The sequence below is a fragment of the Bubalus kerabau genome, chromosome 16 (assembly GCF_029407905.1).
Source record: "Bubalus kerabau isolate K-KA32 ecotype Philippines breed swamp buffalo chromosome 16, PCC_UOA_SB_1v2, whole genome shotgun sequence".
In the NCBI taxonomy this organism is placed as follows: Eukaryota; Metazoa; Chordata; class Mammalia; order Artiodactyla; family Bovidae; genus Bubalus; species Bubalus kerabau.
In genome coordinates, this window is record NC_073639.1 from 56,310,750 (window position 1) to 56,333,999 (window position 23,250).

General features: G+C 50.8%; 1 protein-coding gene across 4 annotated transcripts; it reads right to left on the reverse strand.

The window, feature by feature from the left end:
* Window positions 1-400: 400 nt before the first annotated feature.
* KMT5A (lysine methyltransferase 5A) lies at window positions 401-18,090 on the reverse strand. Of its 4 annotated transcripts, none has more exons than XM_055549929.1 (8): window positions 17,964-18,090; window positions 12,511-12,632; window positions 11,263-11,419; window positions 7,942-8,161; window positions 7,474-7,561; window positions 4,551-4,610; window positions 2,122-2,312; window positions 401-1,353 (listed from the first exon to the last, which is right to left on the reverse strand). In XM_055549929.1, exons 1-8 carry the CDS (start codon window positions 17,971-17,973, stop codon window positions 1,143-1,145), a joined length of 1,059 nt encoding a protein of 352 aa, XP_055405904.1. In that variant the 5' UTR covers window positions 17,974-18,090; the 3' UTR covers window positions 401-1,142. The 4 variants fall into 4 exon arrangements, with proteins under 4 accessions (XP_055405904.1, XP_055405905.1, XP_055405906.1 ...); XM_055549930.1 differs by lacking the exon at window positions 17,964-18,090 and adding an exon at window positions 12,870-12,998; XM_055549931.1 differs by lacking the exon at window positions 12,511-12,632 and having other exon boundaries at window positions 17,964-18,033.
* Between the last annotated feature and the right edge of the window lie 5,160 nt (window positions 18,091-23,250).

A 23,250-nucleotide genomic window follows, 5' to 3' on the forward strand; every position in this document is an offset into this window, starting at 1 on the left:
TTCATGGCTGCAGCTTTACAGGAAGGACACCAGGCGGTCTGACACACGGAAGCCTTGACAGCCGGTCTGGAGCTTTCAACCCAAGCAGAATCAGGTTGGGGTTGAGGGGGTGGGGAATTGGTTAAGTAATTTCTGGTCCCACTACAAAACTTTAGATTTCTGATTAGAATAGTGTACCATCTCATATCTCTTCTACAGAAGCAAAACCAAGGGTGGAAAAAGAAAAAGCCGAACTAAAAACAACCCAAAACAAAAACGCAGCCACTTCACTCACTTCAAGACCTATATACATGTAAGTTGTCTTCTGTGGTTTTTTTTTTTTGTCTTTTTGTTTTTTTTTGATTTTTATTATTATTTTTTAAAATAAATTCAGTGTTCACATTTCTATAAAGAAACTAACCCAGTTTCGGGAAACCCTGCCCCTGCAAGGGCTAGGTAAGCAATGCTTGTCCCTGCCCACGTCTCCTTTGATTCCCCGCCCTGATGCGTGAAGGTGCCCGGAAAAGCGGCAGCCCGTGGAAGAGTTAAATCGAGGCCTGGCCCGTGAGCCACCGGGTCAGTAAGCTTTCAAGAAAGCAGAGGGGAAGACTACTGTGAAACCTTTTTTTAAAAAATATTCATACACTTCAATGTGCGCCTGTCGAGATGTCAGGAAAAACAAGAGCTTGGGAACATCCCATCTGGGCCGTGGGGAAGGCAGTGTCTTCCTCGCGCCCACCTGGCACTGGGATGTTGGGGGGGCAGGTATGTGGGGAGCAGGGGAGAGAGTCCTGGCTCTTCGTTTGGAGGCAGGTGCGTCGCCCGGCTTCCTAGTTCATGTTTGACTCTTTCCTCTAAAACCTGTGCCGAGTCTTGGACTGCATGCACGGGAAGCACAAACGTTCGACTTGTATGCAAAAAAGGTACAAAAACAACTAGAATATAAAAGATTTGGTAATATAAGGCCATCTGTTCAAGTCCACCTTGGAAACCTGTAACAGATATTTAAATACTACAGTGAAAAGGCATCTTAATATACTTTTTTCTTAAAAACATCTGAAGTAATCTGCTAAGATTAAGTGTGTAAAAAAAAAAAAAAAAAAAAATCAATTCCCTTTGAGGGCACTTTGTCCTTAGAAGGGGGAGGGGGCGGGACCGTTGGGTTAATGCTTCAGCCAGGGGTAGGCTTCAATGGAAGCCCGGCTGCGGTCCCCATAGTCATACAGAAGCTCCTCCCCAGCCTCGATGTCACGGGAGGCGATGAGGATGAGGTGAGGCACGCCATCGATGTCGTGCAGTTTGGTTTGGCAGTTCCCACATTTACTGTGATTGATCAGTCTTCCCAGGCGATTCGTCTCTCGGGTTGCATCGACGCTGGCAGGGAGGGAGGGCGACACAGGATTAAATTGATAAAGAGGCTTTTGAACCCAGTCTGAGTCAGGCTTGCTCTCAGCTCTAGTGGGATGATGGTGATTTATGGCCGTGTTTTTGGGAAAGCAACTCAACTCAAAATATATATATATGTAACTTTAAGAGCCCAGAGGGGCATTGGGTGTGGGGTATTTGGGCGGGAGGTGGGGGAGTGTAGACGGGAATGCAAAAGACTCTGTGGAAGCACCAGAGATGACTGTGGAGTTCAGCATAATAAATAAATGAATAAAAATCAACTCTGTTGGTGAGGGTAGGGGAGAGGCTATGCAGGATGGTGGGGGCAGGCGGGATATATGGGAACTCGCTCTGCTTTCCACTCAGTTTTGCTGGGAACGTTATAAGTACAGTCTATTAAAAATAAATAAAACAACAATCAGTGATATCATCGCATAGGGGACAGAGAAATAGCAATTCCCAGAGCTGCTCTGGTCACATGCCCCACACGGAAGGCCAGGTGAGCCCCTTTGCGGGCTTTCACGTGACTGGTCCACCGCTTGGTGGCCGAGATTGCCTCCAGAACCGCTTCAATCACCAGAATTAAAAATGGAAGTGGTGTGTGTGGTAGGAAGAGTTGCACTGCAGCTTTGAAAAATGGCAGCAAGAACCAAGCAAGAAGCTGGAGCCAAAAGAAGAGTCAGGATGCCCTCGGAGGCCCTCTGGTTGCACCTCTGCCAGGGTGGGAAGAGCCACTTGAAGCCCCAGGGGACTTACCAGTAGGTTTTGCTCAGATACTGAAAATAGTACATGTAGCAGCCTGTGGAGGGGTCTTGTGCGTACAGAGCCTCCCGCTTCTTGGCGTCGGTGATCTCGATGAGGTCCCCGTGGTATTCCACCACAAACTCACCCCGGGAGAACTGCTTGGTGGCGATGACACCCCTGCCTTTGCCGTCGATGAGGTCGATCTGTTGGGAGGTGCCGAGAGGGAGGGTTGGTTCATAAACAGCAACAAATGCCACCGTGCGTGGCCAGCAGCTTGTAGTACATTCTTTGAACAGCCTTACTGCAGTTGGTCATAAAATCCACTCATTTCACACACATGGTTTGAAGGGTATCATTCAGCACATTATTGTTGTTTAGTTGCTAAGTCGTGTCCAACTCTTTTGCGACCCCATGGACTGTAGCCCGCCAGGCTCTTCTGTCCATGGGACTTCCCAGGCAAGAATACTGGAGTGGGTAGCCATTTCCTTCTCCGGATCCCTGGCATCTTCCCGACCAAGGGATCGAACCTGTGTTTCCTGCATTGGCAGGCCGATTCTTTGCTACTGGGCCACTAGGGAAGCCCATGCAGCATACACAGTTGTGCAACCATCGCCAGAATCCATCACCCCAAAGAGCTCCCTTGTGTTTGTTTGCAAAGCACTGTTACGTGGGATCCTGAGAAGTCTGCTAGGTGGGTGCTGCCCATTTTGCAGGTGAGAAAACCTGCAAAATTAGAGATTAGACAGGCAGAGTCATGTGTCCCCAGCCACCAAGCTAGGAAGTGATGTAGCACAGACTCAAAGCCACATCCTGGCCCACTCTTTAGGGGAAAAGTAGGACCCAACATTCTGAGTCTCTCCTTTAGTCCATAATGTACATGCCTGGGTTTCTCCTCCATTTTATTTATTTATTTTGACCTCCTCCTGCACTCCATTTTAAATGGAGATGGAGGGTGACTGGCTGAGAGGCCCAGAACAAAATTCAGATTCCCCTCAGTGGCAGGTGGAAACTGAAGCTTCCCATCCCCTGGGTCCTAGCCCAGACCCATCTGGCCACTACCTCTGAGACTTCCTCCCCTCTCATGCTCCCACTATGTCTGAAATACACTACAAGAATAGGGGGCGGCGCTAGTGGTAAAGAACCCATCTGCCAATGCAGAAGACATGACACTGGGTTTGATCTCTGGCTCAGGAAGATCCCATAAAGGAGGAATGGCAACCCACTCCAGTATTTTTTCCTGGAGAATGCCATGGACAGAGGAACATGGCGGGCCACAGTCCATAGGGTCGCGAAGAGTAGGAGACAGCTGAAGCAACTGAGCACGTGAGAGAAAAGCAAATCTTCCTGGGCATTGCCATTTCCCAGGAAAACAGTATAGGAAAAACTAGCCTGTCCTTTTAAAAGTTTCCCCACGTGTCATGCTAAATGAAAGAAGCCAGATACAACAGGCTACACATTCTATGACTCCATTTGTATGAGATGTCCAGAAGAGGCTAATCCACAGAGACAGAAAGCAGACTGGTTGTCAGGGGCTGAGGGCAAGGAACGGGAGTGGCTACTGGTGGGTCTGGGGTTTCCAGTCGGGAGGACAAAAGGGTTCCGGAGCTAGACAGAGGGGATAGTTGCACAACTGTGAATGAAGAATGTACTTAATGCCAGTGAATTTTACACATAAAGAACGGTTACGATAGTAAGTTACATATATGTGTATAAATGTCATCGTGATTAAAAAGAAATATTTACTGGCTGTGTCAAATCTTGGTTGCAGTGCATGGGCTCAGAAGTCGTGGCACTTGGGCTTAGCTGCCCTGTGGCAATGTGGGATCTTAGTTCCCTGACCAAGGGTTGAACCTGAGTCCCCTGCACTGGCAGGCAGATTCTTAACCTGGTCTGTGAGGGAAGTCCTTCGTCGTGAAAATTTTCCTCAGGGGCATCCCTGGTGGCACAGTGGGTAGGAATCCACCTGCCAGTGCAGGAGACACAGGTTTGATCCCTGGTCTGGGAAGATCTCGCAAAGGCGGAGCAGCAAACTAAGTCCATGCGCCGCCAACCCCCGAGCCTGCGCTCTTGAGCCCAGAAGCCTTAGCTACTGAAGCCTGCGTGCCCCAGAGCCTGTGCTCCGCAGAGAAGCCTGAGCACATCAACTAGAGGGAAGCCCCCCCACACCGCAGCTAGAGAAAAGTCCACGCAGCAACAAAGACCCAGCACAGCCATAAATAAATAAAAAGTTTCCACAGGACAGTATCTCATTACATTTCCTTCAGGAGGTATTCCCTTAAGGATACTTTTAGTGTTCAGTCCCTTGACAGCTTGCAACAGTCTGCCTGGTCATAGTGATATCAGAAGGTTAAGGCAGCGTGACTCCTGCATGGGCCTCTGGACCAGGGAGGGCCAGACCTCACAGCCTCAGCCTCCACGAGGTGGGCCCTGCGGCCCCTTACCTTCATTCCTTCTTCCTTCCCGCTTTCAATCAGCTCATCTATTCTTCTCCTTTCTTCAGACTGGGTGGAGAGGGAAAGAAAAAACAAGAAGTGCATCAGCATTCTCACCAAGGCCACTCCGGGAGTCCCAGCCGCCACAGGGTCCGTTCATACTCAGCCTCCATGGCATCGGTCCCCCGGCATGTCCAGGCCACCAAGCCCCCGTCCTTTCCTCATTGCCCGTCTAAGGTGGGCTGTTCACCACCTGGCGTTCAGGTGGGCCAGGAGGGGGACGGGGCGGCTCGAGGGCAGAATAGGGCTTGTGGCAGAATGTGGCCTGGGGCTATGCTCTATTTAGCCCACACAGACTTGTACAAAATATCTAAATTGTGGACATGTAAAAATCAGGACTCCAACTGCATATAAAATTAGCCAGGGCTAAATTGATCAGAGGCTGCACCGCTTGAACAGGAGGTGTGTACCCACCCATTGACCATGTCCACCCTCTGTTCGCCGTGGCATTTCCTGGCCGAGAACAGCACCTGGACGTAGGGAGCCCTCAAGACAACGATGCCCTGCCCCCACATGCACAGGCACAACCACCTTGTTAAATAATTAGTTACAAGTGTGCAGAAGTAGATAGGTGTAATCGTGGGAAAACTGGGATACGTGGTGGGCAGTGGGGACAGGGACTATCCTGCTGGGACAGAACGAGACAGAGGAGATGAGCTGGGGCCAGGTGAGACATCCTGAATGTGCAGCCAAGGAGTCCATTTTACTCGGCCGGGGAGCGGGGGGGTGCAGGGGGGTGGTTTGGGGACACGCGAACAACTAGCTCCAAGCGTCCTAAAGAGGAAGGCAGCAGTAGTCGGTCCTTGGGGGACTGAGGGCCTGGAAAGGGAGCAAGGTGTGAACCAGGGTGAAGGCAGGAAGGACTCGAGACGTGCTCAGCTGGAGTCAGCAGGCTGCTCTGCATGCCAGGCCCGGGGCTGGCTGGGCTGGGCTGGTGATGACGCGGCCAGGGCACTGCCAACACTGCAGTCCCTGCCCAGTGCGGGCTGTCATCCACCCACGCTGGGCCAACCAGAGAAGGGGCTCCCACAGTGAAGCAACGAGGGGTTCAGGGCATCTCTCCAGGGCCCTGTTTCCACCCTCTTGCCCTGGACTTGGACCTTGGACTGAGCCCCGCCTGCTCTGTCTTCAGCCACAACGAGGAGTCTTCAGGGCTCTTTGTTTCGCCCACCTACCCACACCCTCCCCTAATGCCCTGTCCACTTCGGCTTTGGCTGACCCAGAAGGGCAGTCAGGTCTGGACCAGCCTCACCTGAGAGGAGACCCGGCTGCCCTGCCTTCGGGCCTCACCTCTGCCAGCCACAGCCCCACCAGCCTGGCCAGCCACCACCTGGCCGGGGTGCCCACTCGACAAAGCCAACACAAACGGTGGTGGGCAGAGTGTGGCTCTCCCTGGCCTCTGGCTCTCCATCCAGCCACAGAGTGGGCCTGACTGCCTGCAAACCAAGCTTTGGGGAGCCACTGCCAGCTGCCTTCAGCTCGCCTGCGGTAGAATTCAGCACTCTGGCAACACACCCACTGCAGCTTCCACTCCTCCAGAAAGAAAAGCCCCTGGTTTTTGTTTTCTTTTTTAATTAAAAAAGGCCAACTCAGGCTTCCCTGACCCTGCAGCCCACAGCGGCGCTGGGTGGACCCCCAGGTTCCCTGAGTGGGCTCTGCGGCTCCCGACCGCGGCTGGGAGGTGTCCCGGGTGCTGGGGGCTGGCACCGCCTCGCCCTCTGCAGTGCTGTCTCTAGGCTGACCTCGCACAGCCTCCCACTGCAGGCAAACAGCTTGTAACAGCTTGTTCTTGGCTGAAAGACACTGCCTTTCTAAGGAAATACAGCCAGAGCTTCCCTCTGAGGGGAGAAAAATGACACCCTCCCCCCTTTTTAAAAAATGAAGTCTTGTCAATTCAAAGAAGGAGACACAGAGATGCTGCCTCACCGTCTGTACAGCTACAGATTCAACGTCCAAATGTGGAAGAGTCTGAGGGTTGAGAGGCCGGGGTCCCCCACCTCCCTGGTGGGGGCGGCAGTCCTGAGTGCTCCTCCCAAGCCTAGAGGTTGCTCTGCTGCCCCTGGGTGGGAGGGGGGATGGAAGCAGCTGGGGGCTGCAGGGCCAGGCCACACCCTGAGTTTCCCTAACAGAAAGGCAATAACCACACCTCACTGCATCAAATATTGATCGACTGTGCACAGCTCAGCACTCTGCAAATACGGCGGGCGGGGGCCATACAGCCCAGTTGGCCTTCCTGCCTGGTTTTCACAGGTTCTGTGGCTGCATGGGGAAGGCCAGAGAGGAGCCCCAGGAAAGGACAACACAGGGGAAGCAATGGTGACAAGGGTTAATAGGTCCTCACTGCATCCCAGGCACGGTTCTAAGTGTTCTATGTGCATTCACTAACGTGCATGACCCTCCCAACCACCAGACAGGGCTCGACTACATCATCCCCATTTCACAGACGACACGGCAGAGAGCGGTTAAGCCCTGAGGTCACACAACCAGAAAGTAGTTCCCAAGCCAGTGCTCTTCATCATCTCGAGACACAAAACCTCTGGACAGCAGACAAACACGCCTCTAAGAAAGCACGCAGCCCACCCCAGTCTCAGGCTCCGATGGCCCTGCCAAAGCCACTTTCCTTGGAGGTTCTGACTTTCCATGCCCCACACTACAGGCGAAAAGGCTCCTTCACAGAAGCATCTTAACTAAGCACCACAGTGACCCAAGGGAGTTATGACGACCCCCACTAGACCCAGGAGAACATCGGGGCCGCGGAGGCCAAGAGACTTTTCCCGTGACAATGCAAAGAGAGCTCAGGTGGTGCGCAGTGAGCACTGCCCACTGGGCCACCCCGCCCCTTTGAGAGCCGATTTGAAACATGTGACCCTACCTGCAGCTCAGCCTTGCTCTTCCTCGAGCTCCTTCGCACAGGGTAGAAATCTGTGAGCTTGCGATTCTGCTGTGTTTTTCCTTGAGCTCTGGGGTGGGAAAGGAAGAGGAGGAACCAAGCGTTAGCTCTGAAACCATGTTCACAGCCAGGAGGCATGCGACCCTTCAGGAGCAGGCTCCTTGGAAATCGGGTCATGTAAAACACCTTTGTCCACTGTGGCCCTGGGTCACTTCAGCTCGCCTGCCCACAGCAGCCTCAGAAAGAGTGCCAAAGGCAGGCTGCCTACTCTCAGCAGGGTGGGGGCTCTGGACCCGAGGCAGACCAGGACGCAGCAAGTAATGGTATCCCTGGTGCTGTCTCGGGAATCTGAGCCTTAATAGCTCAAGGGCCTGAGAGGGTGGACGGCCTCCCCCCAGCTGGTACCCAACAGGTCGCCCTGCATGAGAAGTGGCTCCAGGGAGCACTTACTTTTTCCTGGGGGCCTGTTTGCCCCTCACAGGCTTTTTCAGGCCCTGCTTGGCAGCGGCTGCATTGGGAGTATCACAAGACGAGGTCGGGGTTTTGGGAGGTTCTGCAGCTTCAGATTTTTGGTTTGGAAAAGGTGCCAGGGGACCTCTCCTGGCGTCTTTGATCTTCTGTTCCTCGGCCTTCATGGAGCTTCGTATTGCATTCCCAGAGTTTCTTTTCTCTGTGGGCAGAGGGTGGGGAGAGACAGGCTGACTCTGGACCTGACACCTCCCACTTTCCAGCCCTCGGATGCTTGCTAAGACAGGCTCGGGGAGGAGATTGGGGGGGTGGGGGCGTGTTGGGCAGTAGTGCCCTTGGGCTGTTAAGCCTGGTGTCCACTAACCAGCATCATGGGGAAAAGATCTGGCTTTACTTTTTGACCCAGACACTAGGCAGAGCTTTTGGTCTCTGCATCATTCCCCACCCCCCCCTCCTTTTCTAGCTTTGCTGAGGTATGATTGATCAATACAATTATAACATATTTGAAGTGTTAGACCATGATAAGTTGATATATATATACTGTGATTGGATTCCGTTCTTGTGATTAATCAACCCATCAGGTCGTCTGCATCTTGAGGGAAGAGCCTTTGAAGCAGAAGTGACACAGCCAGCAACATTGGCATGAGGGCTCCATCGATGGCTTTTGAGGAAATGGGCTGGGGGGGGGGGGGAGGGGCACAATTCCCACAGGGTGGGGCAGCATTGGTAGATGGAAGTAAGGTGATAAAGCAGAACCTCTTCCCAACAAAGACCTCTTCCCCAAAGGCTAGCTCCCTGGCATGATTCATTTCAGATTCTTTTTTTAAATCCCTCTTCTAACAGGGTCGAAGCATGGCATTCACAGTGGTTCTCAGCATGGTGCCCCAATACCGGTTCAGTGTGTTGTGTGGGACGTCGCCAATGACTTGTTACTAAAAATACTCATGGAGCACCAGTATTGGACTGTTTTTTTTTTTTTCCATAAAATTTTTTTACTTTTTAAAAATAAATATTACATTACTGGTGGGAATGCAAAATGGTGCAGTCACTTTGCAAAAAAAAGTCTGGCAGTCTTCAAAATGTTAGAGAGTTATCATCTGACTCAGCAGTTCTAGTTCTAGGCATCTATCAAGAGAATTAAAAACATATGTCTACATAAAAACCTATACACGAATGCCCGCAGAAGCTTATTCAGAAGAGCTAAAAAGTGAAAACAACTCTAATGTCCATCAACTCACAAAATGTGGTCTATCCACACGACGGAATATTATTCAGCCACAGAAAGGAATGAAGTACTGACACAGCCTACAACATGTACGAACCTTGAAAACATTATAATGTACACGAGACCAAACACAAAAGGTCACATATTTTACAACTTCATATATATGAAATGTCAAGGTCGGGCAAATCCAGAGATGGAAAACAGATCAGTGGTTGCCTAGGGCTGGGAGAAAGTAGGAATGGGAAATGATTGTGAGTAGGTACAGGGTTTCTTTTTGGGGTGATGGAAATGTCCTGGAGTTTGACAGGGGTGATGGCTGCACAAATCTGTGAGTATACCTAAAACCAGTGAACTGTACCCTTTAAAATGGTGAACGTCAGGATATCTGAATAATAGTTCAACAAACGAAAGAAAAAAATAAATACATCAGCAGCCATCCGGACTGTTCTCCAGGTGGTCCAGATACACTGTCTCCCTGACACAGACAGACGGTGCTCCCTGACACACTGTCTTGAGTGGAATAAGAGGGAGTTAAGGCCAAGACGTCAGGCATAACCTTAGGAGTGGGTGGTATTCATGAACATTAGCTGTCACGTGAGTCTGTGTCAAGGCAGGAAAAAGGATGAGAATCATGGATAGACGCCCAGTCTGTGGGGGTCTCCTCCAGTGTTCATCCAGCCCCCCATTTCAATTGTCACCATGTAGTAACACTTCGAGTCAAATAAGCTAACTTGTGCCCCGTGTCACCATTCAGGACAATCTACATCCTGCCCCATCCCAGAAGGGCCGTGAGGCTGGCTTACGGCATCTAGAGAGAGGCCCTTTCCAAGTCTCAGTGTGGTTAGTGCTGGCCTAAGTGCTACGGAAGCAGGGACGCAGGGAGGGGCAGGCTGTAATGCTTCCGGTCCAGTGGAAAATGGGCTGACAGTATGGAGCGTTCACAAAGTCCCCCTCCCTTTTCTTTTGGCTGTGCCACGAGGCTTGTAGGATCTTAGTTCCCAGACCAGGGATTGAACCTTCTCCCCTGACAGTAAAAGCACAGAATCCTAACCAATGGACCACCAGGGAACTTGCTCACAAAGGCCTTTTGCACCCATGCTTTAACTGGTCTTCAGGCAGGACTCCTCTCTCCCACTGATGAAAAACTGAGGCTCAAAAACACGTAGCAACCTGCCTGTGACCCTTCCTTTCATAAACGGCAGAGCTAGGATTAGAACCTAAGTCCATTTGAAATAACATTACCAGGGGTAATCAGGCCGAGGGTTGGCTCCTGCCCCTGGTTCTCAGATCTGGACCAGAGGTTGGGCTACCCCATCCCTTTATGGCACTTTCTGTTAACAAATACAAAGCTTCCTTGTACAGAGCTGTTGGAGCAGCTGGTAGCCGCTGTTTCTTTAAGGCAAGTTTGAGAGCACAGTAACTGGGGAAAGTTCACCACTAGCCCCCATCCCCCCCTCACCCCTACCACCGCCACTTTAAAAGGGAGTATTTGGGTTACAGCAAAATTTCCAACAGGTTTCGGCATGTTTTGCAGGGCCAGACAGAACTTTCAATAAGTATTTTCTTGCTCAGCATTTTAACTCTAAATCTCATTCTGGAGTACGCAGCTTCAGAGTAGCACTGAACACTTGAGTGGAAAGAACCTTTAGAACTGAGGTCAAGGCCAGCTCAGAAAAGAGAAGGAAGTCAGTTCCTTAGGTTCACATGACTCAGCTGCAGTACAAGTGCCTGGTCTGGACAGCCCAGACTCATCATTTCTGTACTTTTAGCGCCTGTAAACCTCTCTAACGACATGCCAGCTGCCTTATTTTGGCAACTTGGCAAGAAAACCAAGCTTGAAGGACATGCTAACTCTTGTAAAAACAGGGAAAACCTGTTAGACCAATAGGGCACACGCCCTGGAACACGCGGCTCTATTCCCCCCATGTCTATGTTTCTTAGCAGCAAGACAGGACATGATTCAAACTTTGCAAACTTTGGCTTGAAAAGATTGGATAAGGAAATCTAGCATACAGACATTATTACTGAGGATGCAACTGGTCAGCGGTGGATAGAGCAGGGCCATTTCAGAGGCTTACCGTCGCGTTTCCTGTAGATTCCGGCTAATGGCTTCCCCTGGCATTTGACTTCGTATTGTGCAACTGAGTTCTCTTCCTGAAGGGGGGAACGCATTCCAGAGCATTTGTTCGGGCTCATGTAGGTATAGATCTTTGATTGCCCGGTAAATACATTCTCCTAAAACGACAAATGCATATTCTGAAAGAGGCTTGAAGAAGAAGATCTTACAACATTTAGACGGAGAAGGGGCAACCGGAATCCAAGACAAAAAAAAGGAAAAAAACATGGTTCAAAAACTGGGTTACTAGGGGAAGCCTAGTAGTGGAAGGTTTAGAATCCCCCAGGTCCAAGTTGGTCTCTAATTCCAGTCTGTTAAGGAGGGCAGGGGGAACATCTGGCCAGCGAAGAGAACCAGCTGTCCACAAAGATCCATAGAAGCAGGAGGCAACCTACCAGTAATAAGAAGGTTAGACTGACCAGGGCAAACGAGGCCAGAATTGGAAGGGCTGGCCTCTGAGCAGCAGCTGACTGCCCTGGCAGGAGCTGCAGGAACTCCAGCACAGACAGGCCTCAGGGAACCTGAATAACCACTTCTTGGACCTGAGGTCAGCTCGCTGGTAGGACTTGCCAAGACTGTCTGAGCCTTCTATGAGCCCAAGCCCGGCCCCTCTCAAATCGTGCAGTCCTAGGACTGCGGGACTGGGCTGCGGCTGGGGAATTCTCTCAGGCTAACTAGGCGGGTGCGGAGCTCAGCAGACCAAGGCATTTAGGGCGGTTACTCTACTGCGGTGGGCAGGCCGGTGGGGCGGTACGGGTCACCGCTGGTGTCTCTGGGTGTGGGGCCTCTCCTCTGCGTAAGCACAGACGGGAGGAGGGCTTTCCCAGAAACACTGCTGGGCCTTTCTGCCTGGTGAGCCATTCACCAAGTCAGCGAAGACCTGTGACCTCCCCGAGGGCCCCGGGCAGGCCCCGCACACTCTGGGAAGGCGCAGCCGCCACCGGGATGGCCGGGTCTCGGGGTGTGGAAATGCCATAAAGACACAAACTTTTCCGAGGTCGGAGCTTGCCAGGGTCATGGCGGAGCGAGTGGGGACGCCACTCCCAGGCAGGCAGCAGAAAAGGAAGCTGCCCGGCCGGGCGCCCCGCCCGCACCCCCGCCCCAGGGCCGCGGGCGCGCCCACGTGCTCTCGGAGCTGGGCCCGCGGGGGCGCCCGGCCGCACGGCCCCTGGGAGCGCGCCGAGCGAGTGCGGGAAGGGTGCCTGCTTACCCCGTTGGTGCGGGGCCTCCCCGGGCCCCTCCGCTCCACCATCTCCGGGCCCGGGGCCGTCGCTGCCACCGCCGCCGCCGCCGCCGCCACCTCCACCGCGCGGGGCTTGGACATCTTCCTGCCTGGAGAGGGGGACCCGGGGGAAGCGGGGGAGGGGGCGCTCAGGGCGCGGCGGGGCGGGGAGCGGGGCCGCCCGGGCCGGGCGCCGCGGCGGCGCCTCCCGCCGCAGCCATGTTCCGAGGGCCCGGCGGCGGTGGGCCGGCCGGCCGGGCCGGGGCCCGCGTCGCCCTCCCGCCTCCCGGCCCGGCCGGGCCCCGCGCGCCGCCCGCCCCCCGCGCGGCCGGGCCCGCCACACCCACCTGCAGCCCGGCCAGGCCCATGGCGGCGCGCCCCTCGCCCTCGCCGCCGCGGCCCGGCCACCAGCGCTGTCGCTGCCGCTGCTGCTGCTGCTGCCGCCGCCACCAGCGCCGCCGCGGCGCCCCGGGGAAGGGCCGGCGGCGCCCCACGGCGCCCCCTTCCCCCATGGCCTGCGAGGCAGGGCCCGGCACCCGCGCGCCGCGGCAGCCCCGGCCGGCCCGGGACCGAGGACGCAGGGAGGGAGGCGCTGGCGGCGCGTCCTCCGCGGCCCGCCCGCTCGCCGCCGCCGCCACCGCCCACCGTCCGCTCCCGGCCGGGGAGGGGGCTGGCAGGGGCGGAGCTGAGAAGCTCCTCCGGAGGGAGGGAGGGAGCGAAGGAGGGCGGGCCCGCGGCCGCGACGAATCCCAACTCGGGCGCGCCCCCTCGCGCGCGTCCTCAGCCACTCGGGGAGGAAGGGGTGGGAAACATGATAATGACAGCCCGGGCTCTCGGCCGGCCGGGCTCCCACTCTCGCTGGCTCCACGGATATTTCGGGAGACCCGTCCGTGCCAGGCGCAGCGGGCAGCGGTGAACGAAAGCCCTCCTGTGTGCCTGAGTCTGTGCCCACGGAGCGTTTTCGTGGGCATTTAACCTTCCCGGCAAGCCCCTAGGAGCCAGGTCCTGCGGGTAACCCGTTTATGATGGGGATGCTGAGGCTTAAGGGAGATGCAGGGGCTTGCCCAGAGCCACAGAACTATAAAGTGATCAGGTCAGATGTCAAACCCAGGCGGGCTGCACCAGATCCGTGCGGTCCCTGGGGAGATGGAGCCGGGAATTATAATAACATGTTTGCTGGGCGCTTCTCTTGCATACCTTGTCATTCAAACCTCTCAGCAGCCCTTTGAAGGTAGAAACCTTATTATTTTCTCTTCCACAGACAAGGAAAACCACCTCAGAGAAGTGAGGAGCTTGGCCAAGTTCTCAGAACTAGAACTAGATTTCCAGGCCAACAGACCCCAGAGCCTACACTCCCAGCCACTAACTTACCAGTTATAGAAATAGGTAGGGAGGAGCTAATGGTGTTGCAGAAGGCTTATTAGCAGGTCACCCAAGTGTCCTGTCCCCCCATGAGAAATGTCCTAGGAGGCAGTGGTTCCAGGCACTGTGGTATCTCGGCATAGATTACTGCCCTGAACCACTGTGCTGTAGCCATTAGGGTTTGAGGGCTCACAGCCAACAAAGAGTCCCTGTATTTGTGCAAAGTCATAGATGCAAACAAACACCTCAGGGCATCCCGCCTTCGGTTATGGCCTGGGAGGCAAAGATTGGGTATCTCTCCCTGCATCTGCTCCAGAGGTGCTTTGTGACAAAGGCCAAGTCTCTTCCCCAGCCTGGGCTGCAGCATCCTCATGGATAAAAAACCAAGATCAATGAATTCCACAACTTACCGAGGGCACCTTCCAACACCCACATAAACAAATGGCTATCACTGTAACTAGCTGCCTCCTCCTCCTCTTAGAAGGGATTAGACGGTGGATTAAATGGTAAGACACTGCTCAGGACACAGCCTCCCAAATCAGCTCATGCTTTAGAATCCTTCACAGGGCTGCGGAAGTCCCTCCATCCCCACCCAACCACTAATTCCAGCAGGGTAGGGTACTCTGCCCACTTGAATATCCAAGAGACTATGCAGAGACTTAGGATTCCAAAGGGACACTCAGGTTGAGCCATTTGAAACAGTGTCTGTTACCTCTGCCTGGCAAAGAGGGTTTGTAGTTTGTTGCCAAACAATCAGGGGGATCTTGGTTTGGAGGCAGGAAACAGTTGCTCAAGTCATCTTGTCCATTTCTCATACGATTTTTCACTCCCCCACCCCATACACATACCCATGGCTACATCTTCCTCTATTTTAGTGCACAGATGCAGAGGATACACTAAAATACAAGTCTAGCACCCATTCCTCTCAACTCTGCAGCTCTAGTAGCTAGAAAATGTAGTACCAATCATTCAGTAAAGTTGTAGAACAGTTTCTTTTCTCTGTCATGAGGTTCCTATGGGCATAACAAATACATATACCCAGTCACAGAAATAAAAACTCTTAATGGTGCCCAGGATCTCACAGAAATAGAATTCATCACCAATGATACTAATCTCTAACATTTACTGAATATTTGAAAGTGTTAGTCACTCAGTCGTGTCTTACTCTTTGAGACCCCATGGTTTCCCACATTGCAAGCAGACTCTACCGGCTGAGCCACCAGGGAAGCCCCTTTCATTTTTCCCATCACACCAAAATCATTTAAATTACTATTTTAGCAGTAGTGCATTTAAAAAATAGTTTGCTTAAATTAATCTGTAGGGGGAAACAAAGTGAACCTTTTGGCCGGCCACTGAAATAAATACTTAATAAGGGTTAATAATAATTATCACCGAGAGCCAGGTACTTTATTATGTCAGTTAATCTTTACAAACTGTTATTTTCATTTTTCAGAGGTGGAAGCTGAAGGCCAAAGTCACTGGACATACTCTAGCCATTCTCTCTGCTTGTTCCACTTTACCTCATTTTTTTTATTTTATTATTTTTTTTGATGTGGACCATTTTTAGTTTTTGTTGAATTTGTTACAGTGTTGCTTCTGTTTTATGGTTTGGGTTTTTTTGGCCTGGAGGCATATGGGATCTTAGCTCCCCTGGCCAGGGATGGAAACCTCAACCCCTGCACTGGGCCACCAGGCAAGTCCCTCTACCTCTCTTATTTAGCCAAAGTGAAGAGGAGAGTTCCCAGCTTCTAGCATAACAGGCTTAGGAATCACCTTTGTAATGTATGGTCAGTAATTCTCACTGAGTCACTTGACCTCCCCCCCACCCCATTTGTAGTTATTTATTTCTTAGGCTTCATTATTCTTGCAAATCATTAAATTGGGCATTTAGTGTAATCAGATATTGAATTATTTACAGTATTTCAAATGACGGGTCAGTCTTTTTCTTCTAGAAAAGCAGTCTTTGTTCACAGCTTGTAGCTCACTTTGAGAGCCCTGCTAAGTCACATGAACATAATGTTCAGATATCTGGCAACTCCTCTCTGTTTTAGAAATTTTACAATCATGTAAATATTTACAGCCTCAAAAGTATTCATTTGGGTAGGATCTGTCCTTCTATCAGATGGCCTCCTACTTGGTCTGCCTCTTTCTATTGTGACTGTCTCCAGTTTATTGGAGCTAGAGTGGTCCCCAAGAACACAGATTTTCATCATGTGCTTCTTACCACTCCTCCCATCCCTAACCATACCCTTTTGCTTTTAGGATGAAATCCACAGTCCTCACTGTGGCCTATAGCAGCCTTCCCACCCCTCTGGCCTCACTGTGCTCTCTCTCTGTCTGTGTTCATTGTTGTGTCTTTAGCAAAGGGCCTGGAACACAGTAGGTAATGAATAAATGCTTGTCAAATGAATGAATTAGTACTTTAGAGTCTTGAGTTTGAGGACAGCAGTATACATTTTTTATGCTAAAGCATCTTCATATTTATCAATATCTTAGTCACATAACTCTTAGGCAAGTGATTTATCTTCCCCAAGCCTCAGTTTCTACATCTGTGAAATGGCATAGTATCTTCTCATAAAGGGTTGGGAGGGTTACAGCCTAGAAACATTCAGTAGCTCGCTTCCCTGGTGACTCAGCGGGTAAAGAATTCATGCAATGCCAGAGACGAAGGTTCGATCCCTGGTTTGGGAAAATCCCCTGGAGAAGAGAATGGCAACCCATTCCAGTATTCTTGCCTGGAGAATTCCATGGACAGAGGAACCTGGTGGGCTACAGTCCAAGGGGCCACAAAGAGTCAGACATGACTGAGTTACTTTCACTTTCATAATTTTATTCAGTTGTCAGATAAATTAGCCAGATATTATTAAATATACTTTTAGATGCTTAACACTTTCCTGAAGAAGAATATTTGAGGCATCTTACTTTTCTTTGTGGACTAGATTATGAAGCTCTTTAACTTGAAGTTTACTATGCCTTATTTCTTAATCAAAATCTAGGTAAGTCTTGTTCCCAAAGACCCTAAAGGGATGCTATGAGAATAAATGATGCAACTGGGTGCAGGGGCTGAAAACAAAGAAGCCCAATAAATATCTGCTGAATGAATCCTTATTTTGTTCATTATGATCGCTATGGGGAGCCTGGGCTTCCCTAGCGGCTGAGACGGTAAAGACCTGCCTGCATACTGCATTAAGGCAAATTCCTACTAACGTGTAATACCCCGGGAATTTTGAGAAAAATGTAAAACCTCGACTTATTTCTTTTACATAATAATTCAAGTGAACCGTCACGCTCAAGTTTTTGCATGGAGACACAGCGGCTGGAAACGACCAAGCGGTTAGAGATCACTTTGCCGCATAACGTGGGTCTGTCCTGACAGCAAACTAACTGTGCGAAGAACTTCAGGCAGAGACATCGACTCCCTCGCAGCAGCACAACCCCACCCAAGCCATCTCCCGTGGGCAGGAGCCCTGATCAGCTGCGGCGCGAAGGGCCGCGCCGGGAGGTGCCAGGGGACCTGTTTCACCCCAAAGTGGGCCAGCGGGGCCCGTCTCCGCCCCGGCGGCGCAGAGCTGACTCAGGGAGTGGAAAGGGAAAGGAAAGCGCCTGCCGCGGTGTCCACTCGGAAGCGCTCCCCACCAAGTAGGGTACCGATCTTTGCCCTCGCCTCGGGATCACCTCCTTTCCAAACAAGAGAGAGCCGCAAAGCAAGCGAAGCCTCGCCCTCCCCCTCATTTGTATCAATGACAACAATTCCCTTGAGGCGCTAGTCGCTTTAGTTTCCAAACACCTTTGACATATGGCCCCGTTGCCTCTCGAGAGGCAGGTCACCAAGTGCCCACACTTTAAAAAGGGGAAACCGAAGCACGGGAGTGGGAGGGCTTTCTGGGGGCTTCTGGAGCGAGGGTGGGGAAGAGGTGAGAAAGGTTCCGCAGCCCTTCCCCCCGCAACCCTACTAGTCCCCGCGCGCCTTCCGAGCAGCCGGCGGGTGAACGCCTTCCCGCCGCTCCCGTCACTTCGGTGTCGCCTGCAGCGCGACCCCCCAACCCAGCAGCCCCGGCGCTGGCCACCGGGGCCAATACCTCTAGCCATGGCCCTGCTCTGTCACCGCCTAGGATCTCCCGGGAAACGCAGCTTTCGAAAAAAGTTGCAACAACTGTAGCCAACTGCTCCGCCGGGTCCCGGCTGCTGCCCTGATTGGCGCCGCTGCCCGTCTCTTCTCACGCTGCCCGCCGTGATAGGCAAACTCTGGAGGGAAAGCCCGCCCTTTTCCCCGCCTCCTCAGCGGGGGCGGGGCGAGCGGCCGCACTTTCTACAAACGCTTTCGGGACAGGACTCAGCGGAGGAGGAGGGAGGGGGTTTAAATTTTACCGTCTCTCCGCGTTGATTGGCTGTGCTGGAAGGGGAGCTGCCCTGCCATTGGGGGGCTCCAAACTCCTCCCTCTGGCGGTGCTGAAGCTCCGCCCCGGGGAGATTTAGTCACGCGGCTGGCGGCCCCGGCTTGGAGTAGAACCACAGGGGACTTCCGGTTTCTCTCGGGTTTGACCGGAACCCAACCTTTGACCCCTCGACCCCCCACTTATGGGAAGCTTAGCCCCCAGCAGTTTAACATCCGAACCACCTTTACCTTTTCAGCAGTTTAATCCATTCATTCCTACGTTGCAAGGTTTATGGAGTCTGTTCTTCCAGTATTCAAAACCCGCGGGCAGAGTTCTTACCAGAGGCTGAATTGAATCAGCCTCCCGGAACCACGGCGATCCTAGCCCAACATACCCCAACTGTTTTACAGATGGGGAAACAGAGGATCAGAAGGAACAGGTAACTCACTTGGTGCCCAACGTCACGGAACAGTTTATTTCTGGGTCCTGGATCAGTCTTTTGAGTCCTAGTCCACTAGAGGGCTTCCCTCACCCCAGGGAAACAAGCCTGCGCTTTTCCCCACCCAGAGGAGCCTCGGTCGGTTAAGTCCCTGAGAAGCACGGGTATCCTAGGTATTCTTTGCTTTGAACACAGATAAGGTGTTCAGTTACAGCTCTTCCTAGGGATCCTTCCTGGAGATAGGAGCAGAGGTCCATTCTCTTTGGTTCCCGAGATGATTTTGGAATCCCCACCATTGCCCAAGGACCCTATCATTTGCACCAGGAAAGTAGAAGAGCAAAACAAGGTGATATATGTGAAAGCACTGGGAAAAGTAGGAAGCAACACTTGTCACTCACTGTGCTTTTTGGTATATCATTTCAGCTCTCTGGTCCTCAGCTTATCCAGCTGTCAAATGATGGGGTCATCTGTGATCTGCCAGATTCCTTCCAGCTTCCATTGATATACAGAGGTTTTTACTTTCACTAAAATGCATTAATTCAACATTTATTGAGCTGTTTATTGGCTCTGTCCGATTCCCCAAGGACACAGTGGCAAATAAGACAGATGCCTAAATTTTTTAGGAAAGAAATAAGAAACCACCTTTTAAAGGTAATATTAAGGGACTTCTCTGGCAATCCAGTGGTTTAGATTTTCACTTCCAGTGCAGGGGGCACAGGTTTGATCCGTGGTCAGGGAACTAAGATCCCAAATGCCATGGGGAGCAGCCAAAAAAAATTTAAACAAATTTAAAAATAAAGATAATACTGAATAGTGATTAATGCTGTGGGTAAAATGAAAATAGGGAATTTTACAGAGCGCGTGTGGGGAGATGGCTGCTTCTATAGATTGGTGAAGTTGAGAAATCCTCTTTGAGTTTGTGACTTTAGGTTGTACCCTGAATAAGTAAACCCCAAGGGAGAAGATACTTGCAGGTAGAAGGAATAGTGAAAGCAAATCTCCAGAATTGGGGATCAGCTTTGGTTGTTTTAGGAAAGAAAAAGAAACCCAATGTGGTTGGAATTGAGTATATCATGGGGAGAATGGATGGGGCTTCCCTGATAGCTCAGTTGGTAAAGAATCCACCTGCAGTATAGGAGACCCCGGTTCAATTGCTGGATCAGGAAGATCCTCTGGAGAAGGGAAAGGCTACCCACTCTAGTATTCTGGCCTGGAGAATTCCATGGACTGTAGTCCATGAGGTCGCAAAGAGCCAGACACAACTGAGCGACTTTCACTTTTGGGGAGAATGGAGGGGATCAGGCTGGGAAAGTAGGTAGGGGCTAGATCGAATAGGCCACTGAAGGCTGTGCTGGTCTCTCAGGGGCAGTGCACTCTTCTCTACCCTGCCCAGCAGTATCCATCCTGCAAACTGTATTGCACCTTTGTCAGCTAGTTTTAGGTTCTGTCGATAGGAGAGGAGACTGGAAGGCAGGGGGAGGGACTCACTTGTGCATGCCCTTTTACTTGCTATTCCTATCATGGTAAGTAATGACATTTTGCTTCTGACAGGGCATTTGGTTCACTCTCCAGGTTGGTTCCAGAAATAGCCTCAGTGCGCTACCTCAGAAGTGCCAGCAACAGCCCCTTTTCAGAGTTCTGAGCCCCAGCTTGGCAGGGCCCCTCCCCTGCCAAGGGGAGGCTCTTGAAGGGCCAGCACCAACATCACGGTCCCCTTTCCCAGAGGCATAAGAACCAGCCCTCCAGGAATCCTCTTCTGATTCTTCTTGCTCTGCTAACCCCAACTGTTCTCTTTGTTCTCCGGCCCTAGAAGTGGGAACTGCTTCCTGCTGTTATGATTAAATTACTTCAATGTTCCCTTTTTGCTTGTTCAATCCTCTGCCACCTGTTTAATGAATTGCCTATTTTAAATTCTGTTTTCCTGACCAGATCCTGATGGACCCAAAAGCCATTAATAAGGACTGAGATTTTTATTGCAAGTCTGATAAGAAACTACTGCATGGTTTTCTGTTTGTTTAGTATTTATTTATTTGGCTATGTTGAGGCTTAGTTTCTGCACACAGGATTTTCGTTGCATCATGAGGGATCTTTTGTTGCTATGAACTGACTCTCAAGTTGTGGCTCTTGGGCTTAGTTGCTCTGCAGTATGTGGGATCTTAGTTCCCTGTCGGGGATGTGAACTTGCGTCCTCTGCATTGCAAGGCAGGTTCTTAACTACTGGACCACCAGGGAAGTCTCCACTACATGATTTTAAGCCAAGGGTAGATGGATAGATTTGTGAATCTAAAGAGTAATTTTGCAAACAGTTACGTAAACAGAAGGACTGCAGATAGCTACTTAAGTGACAGTAATCTGCACTGAGACCTGGAATCTTGAAGTAACGTGACATGCTTTAGGAATGTCTATTTAATGATCTCTGTTTTCCTAAGAGGGCCATACCCTGTGGGTGTAATCACTCCAGTGCTGAGATGATTTTTGGAGAAGGCAACGGCACCCCACTCCAGTACTCTTGCCTGGAGAATCCCAGGGATGGAGGAGCCTGGTAGGCTGCAGTCCATGGGGTCGCTAAGAGTCAGACATGACTGAGCGACTTTACTTTCACTTTTCACTTTCATGCATTGGAGAAGGAAATGGCAACCCACTCCAGTGTTCTTGCCTGGAGAATCCCAGGGACGGGGGAGCCTGGTGGGCTGCCATCTATGGGGTCACACAGAGTTGGACACGACTGAAATGATGCAGCAGCAGCAGAGATGATTTTCCTTACTCTACTGTTATCTTTACATGAATATTTGCTCCAGGCTTTTGCTGTTGTTAAATACTTTAAAAAATTTATTTATTCATTTATTTATTTTTTGGTTGCACTGGGTCTTTGTTGCTGTGTACAGACTTTCTCTAATTGCAGTGAGCAGGGGCTTCTCATTGTGGGGGCTTCTCTTCTTGCAGAGCACTGGCTCTAGACTCCCAGGCTCAGTAGTTGTGACTCAGGCTTAGTTGCCCCTCGGCACATGGAATCTTCCCAGATCAGGGATCGAACCCGTGTCCCCTGCATTGGTGGGCAGATTCTCAACCACTGGACCACCAGAGAAGTCCTAAATACTTTTTCATTGGCATGAGTTCTTATAAGGTTCTACTAAATAGGGTTATGTGTTCCACAATCATGGCCACTGTAATCTACTAACTCCCTTCATCTGTGAGTGCTGGAAAAGATCAAGGGCAGGAGGAGATGGCAGTGACAGAGAATGAGATGGTTGGATAGCATAACTGAATCAATGGATGTGAATTTGAGCCAACTCCAGGAGACAGTGAAGGACAGGGAAGCCTGGCATGCTGCAGTTCATGGGGTTGCAAACAGTCGGACATGACTTAGCAACTGAACAACAAAATATATAATATACATACATTTTCCCATTATATGTGTGTGTATATATGTGTAATATGTATGTATGGATGTGCACAGATGTATAAAATATATAAAATCCCCCATATGTAAATATACACATATATGTTAATATGTACTATATATATTTAGTACATATATACTTGGAACTCAAGCAAATAAGAGTAAAACAATACTCTCCCTACCTCATAGGTTTATTGATAGAATTAAATGAGAGAGGGGAATTTCTTGGAGGTCCAATGGTTAGGACTCCACACTTCCACTGCTAAGAGTGCAGGTTCAGTTCCTGGTTGGGGAATTAAGATCCTGCAAGCTACAGTGCAGCCAAAAATAAAGAATTAAATGACAAAAATAAAATGTATGGGATGTAGAAATTTAGCAATTAACTTCTAAATAATGTTACAAAATTGCATCTTAATGAGTTGTTGTAATTTGGAGTTATTAACACTTTTTTCTCTTTCTTTTCTTTGGTTCTCTAGAAGGGAGACCAAAACTTGAATGAACACAAAAATGGTATCGAGAGTATAGAATGTGGCTAGTGTGTGCTCAGTGCTCAGTCATGTCCGACCCCTTTGTGAGGAGCCAGGCAGGCTACAGGCCATGGGATTCTCCAGGCAAGAATACTGGAGTGGGTTGCCATTTCCTCCTCCAGGGGATCTTCCCTACCCAGGGATTGAACCTGAGTCTCCTGTGTCTCCTGCATTGGCAGGCTGATTCTTTACCACTAGGCCACCTGGTAAGCCCAAAATCTGGCATAGGATGAGAAATAGCCAATGCTGTGAAAAATTTGGCATAGGATGAAAAATAGCGAATGGCTTTTATGTTTGATGAGCCTTTTTTTTTAATCTGTTGTAAATAAACAGGTCTATTTTTTCTCCCTGTATCTCTTTTTAAATTATTAAAAAAATATTTTTTTGCCACTGCTGCATGCCATGTGGAATCTTAGTTCGTCAACCAGGGATTGAACCAGCACCTCCTGAAGTGGAAGTGCAGAGTCTTAACCACTGGACAGCCAGGAAAGTCCGCCCCCCTGCCCACTGCCCTCCCCTTCTCCCAGTCCCCCCTTCCCCACTGCCACTTCTCTCTTTAAGAAAAGGTATTACAAGCTAGTTGTTCAATTGATTGGGAATTCGTTACAGTTTTAAAATTCATAA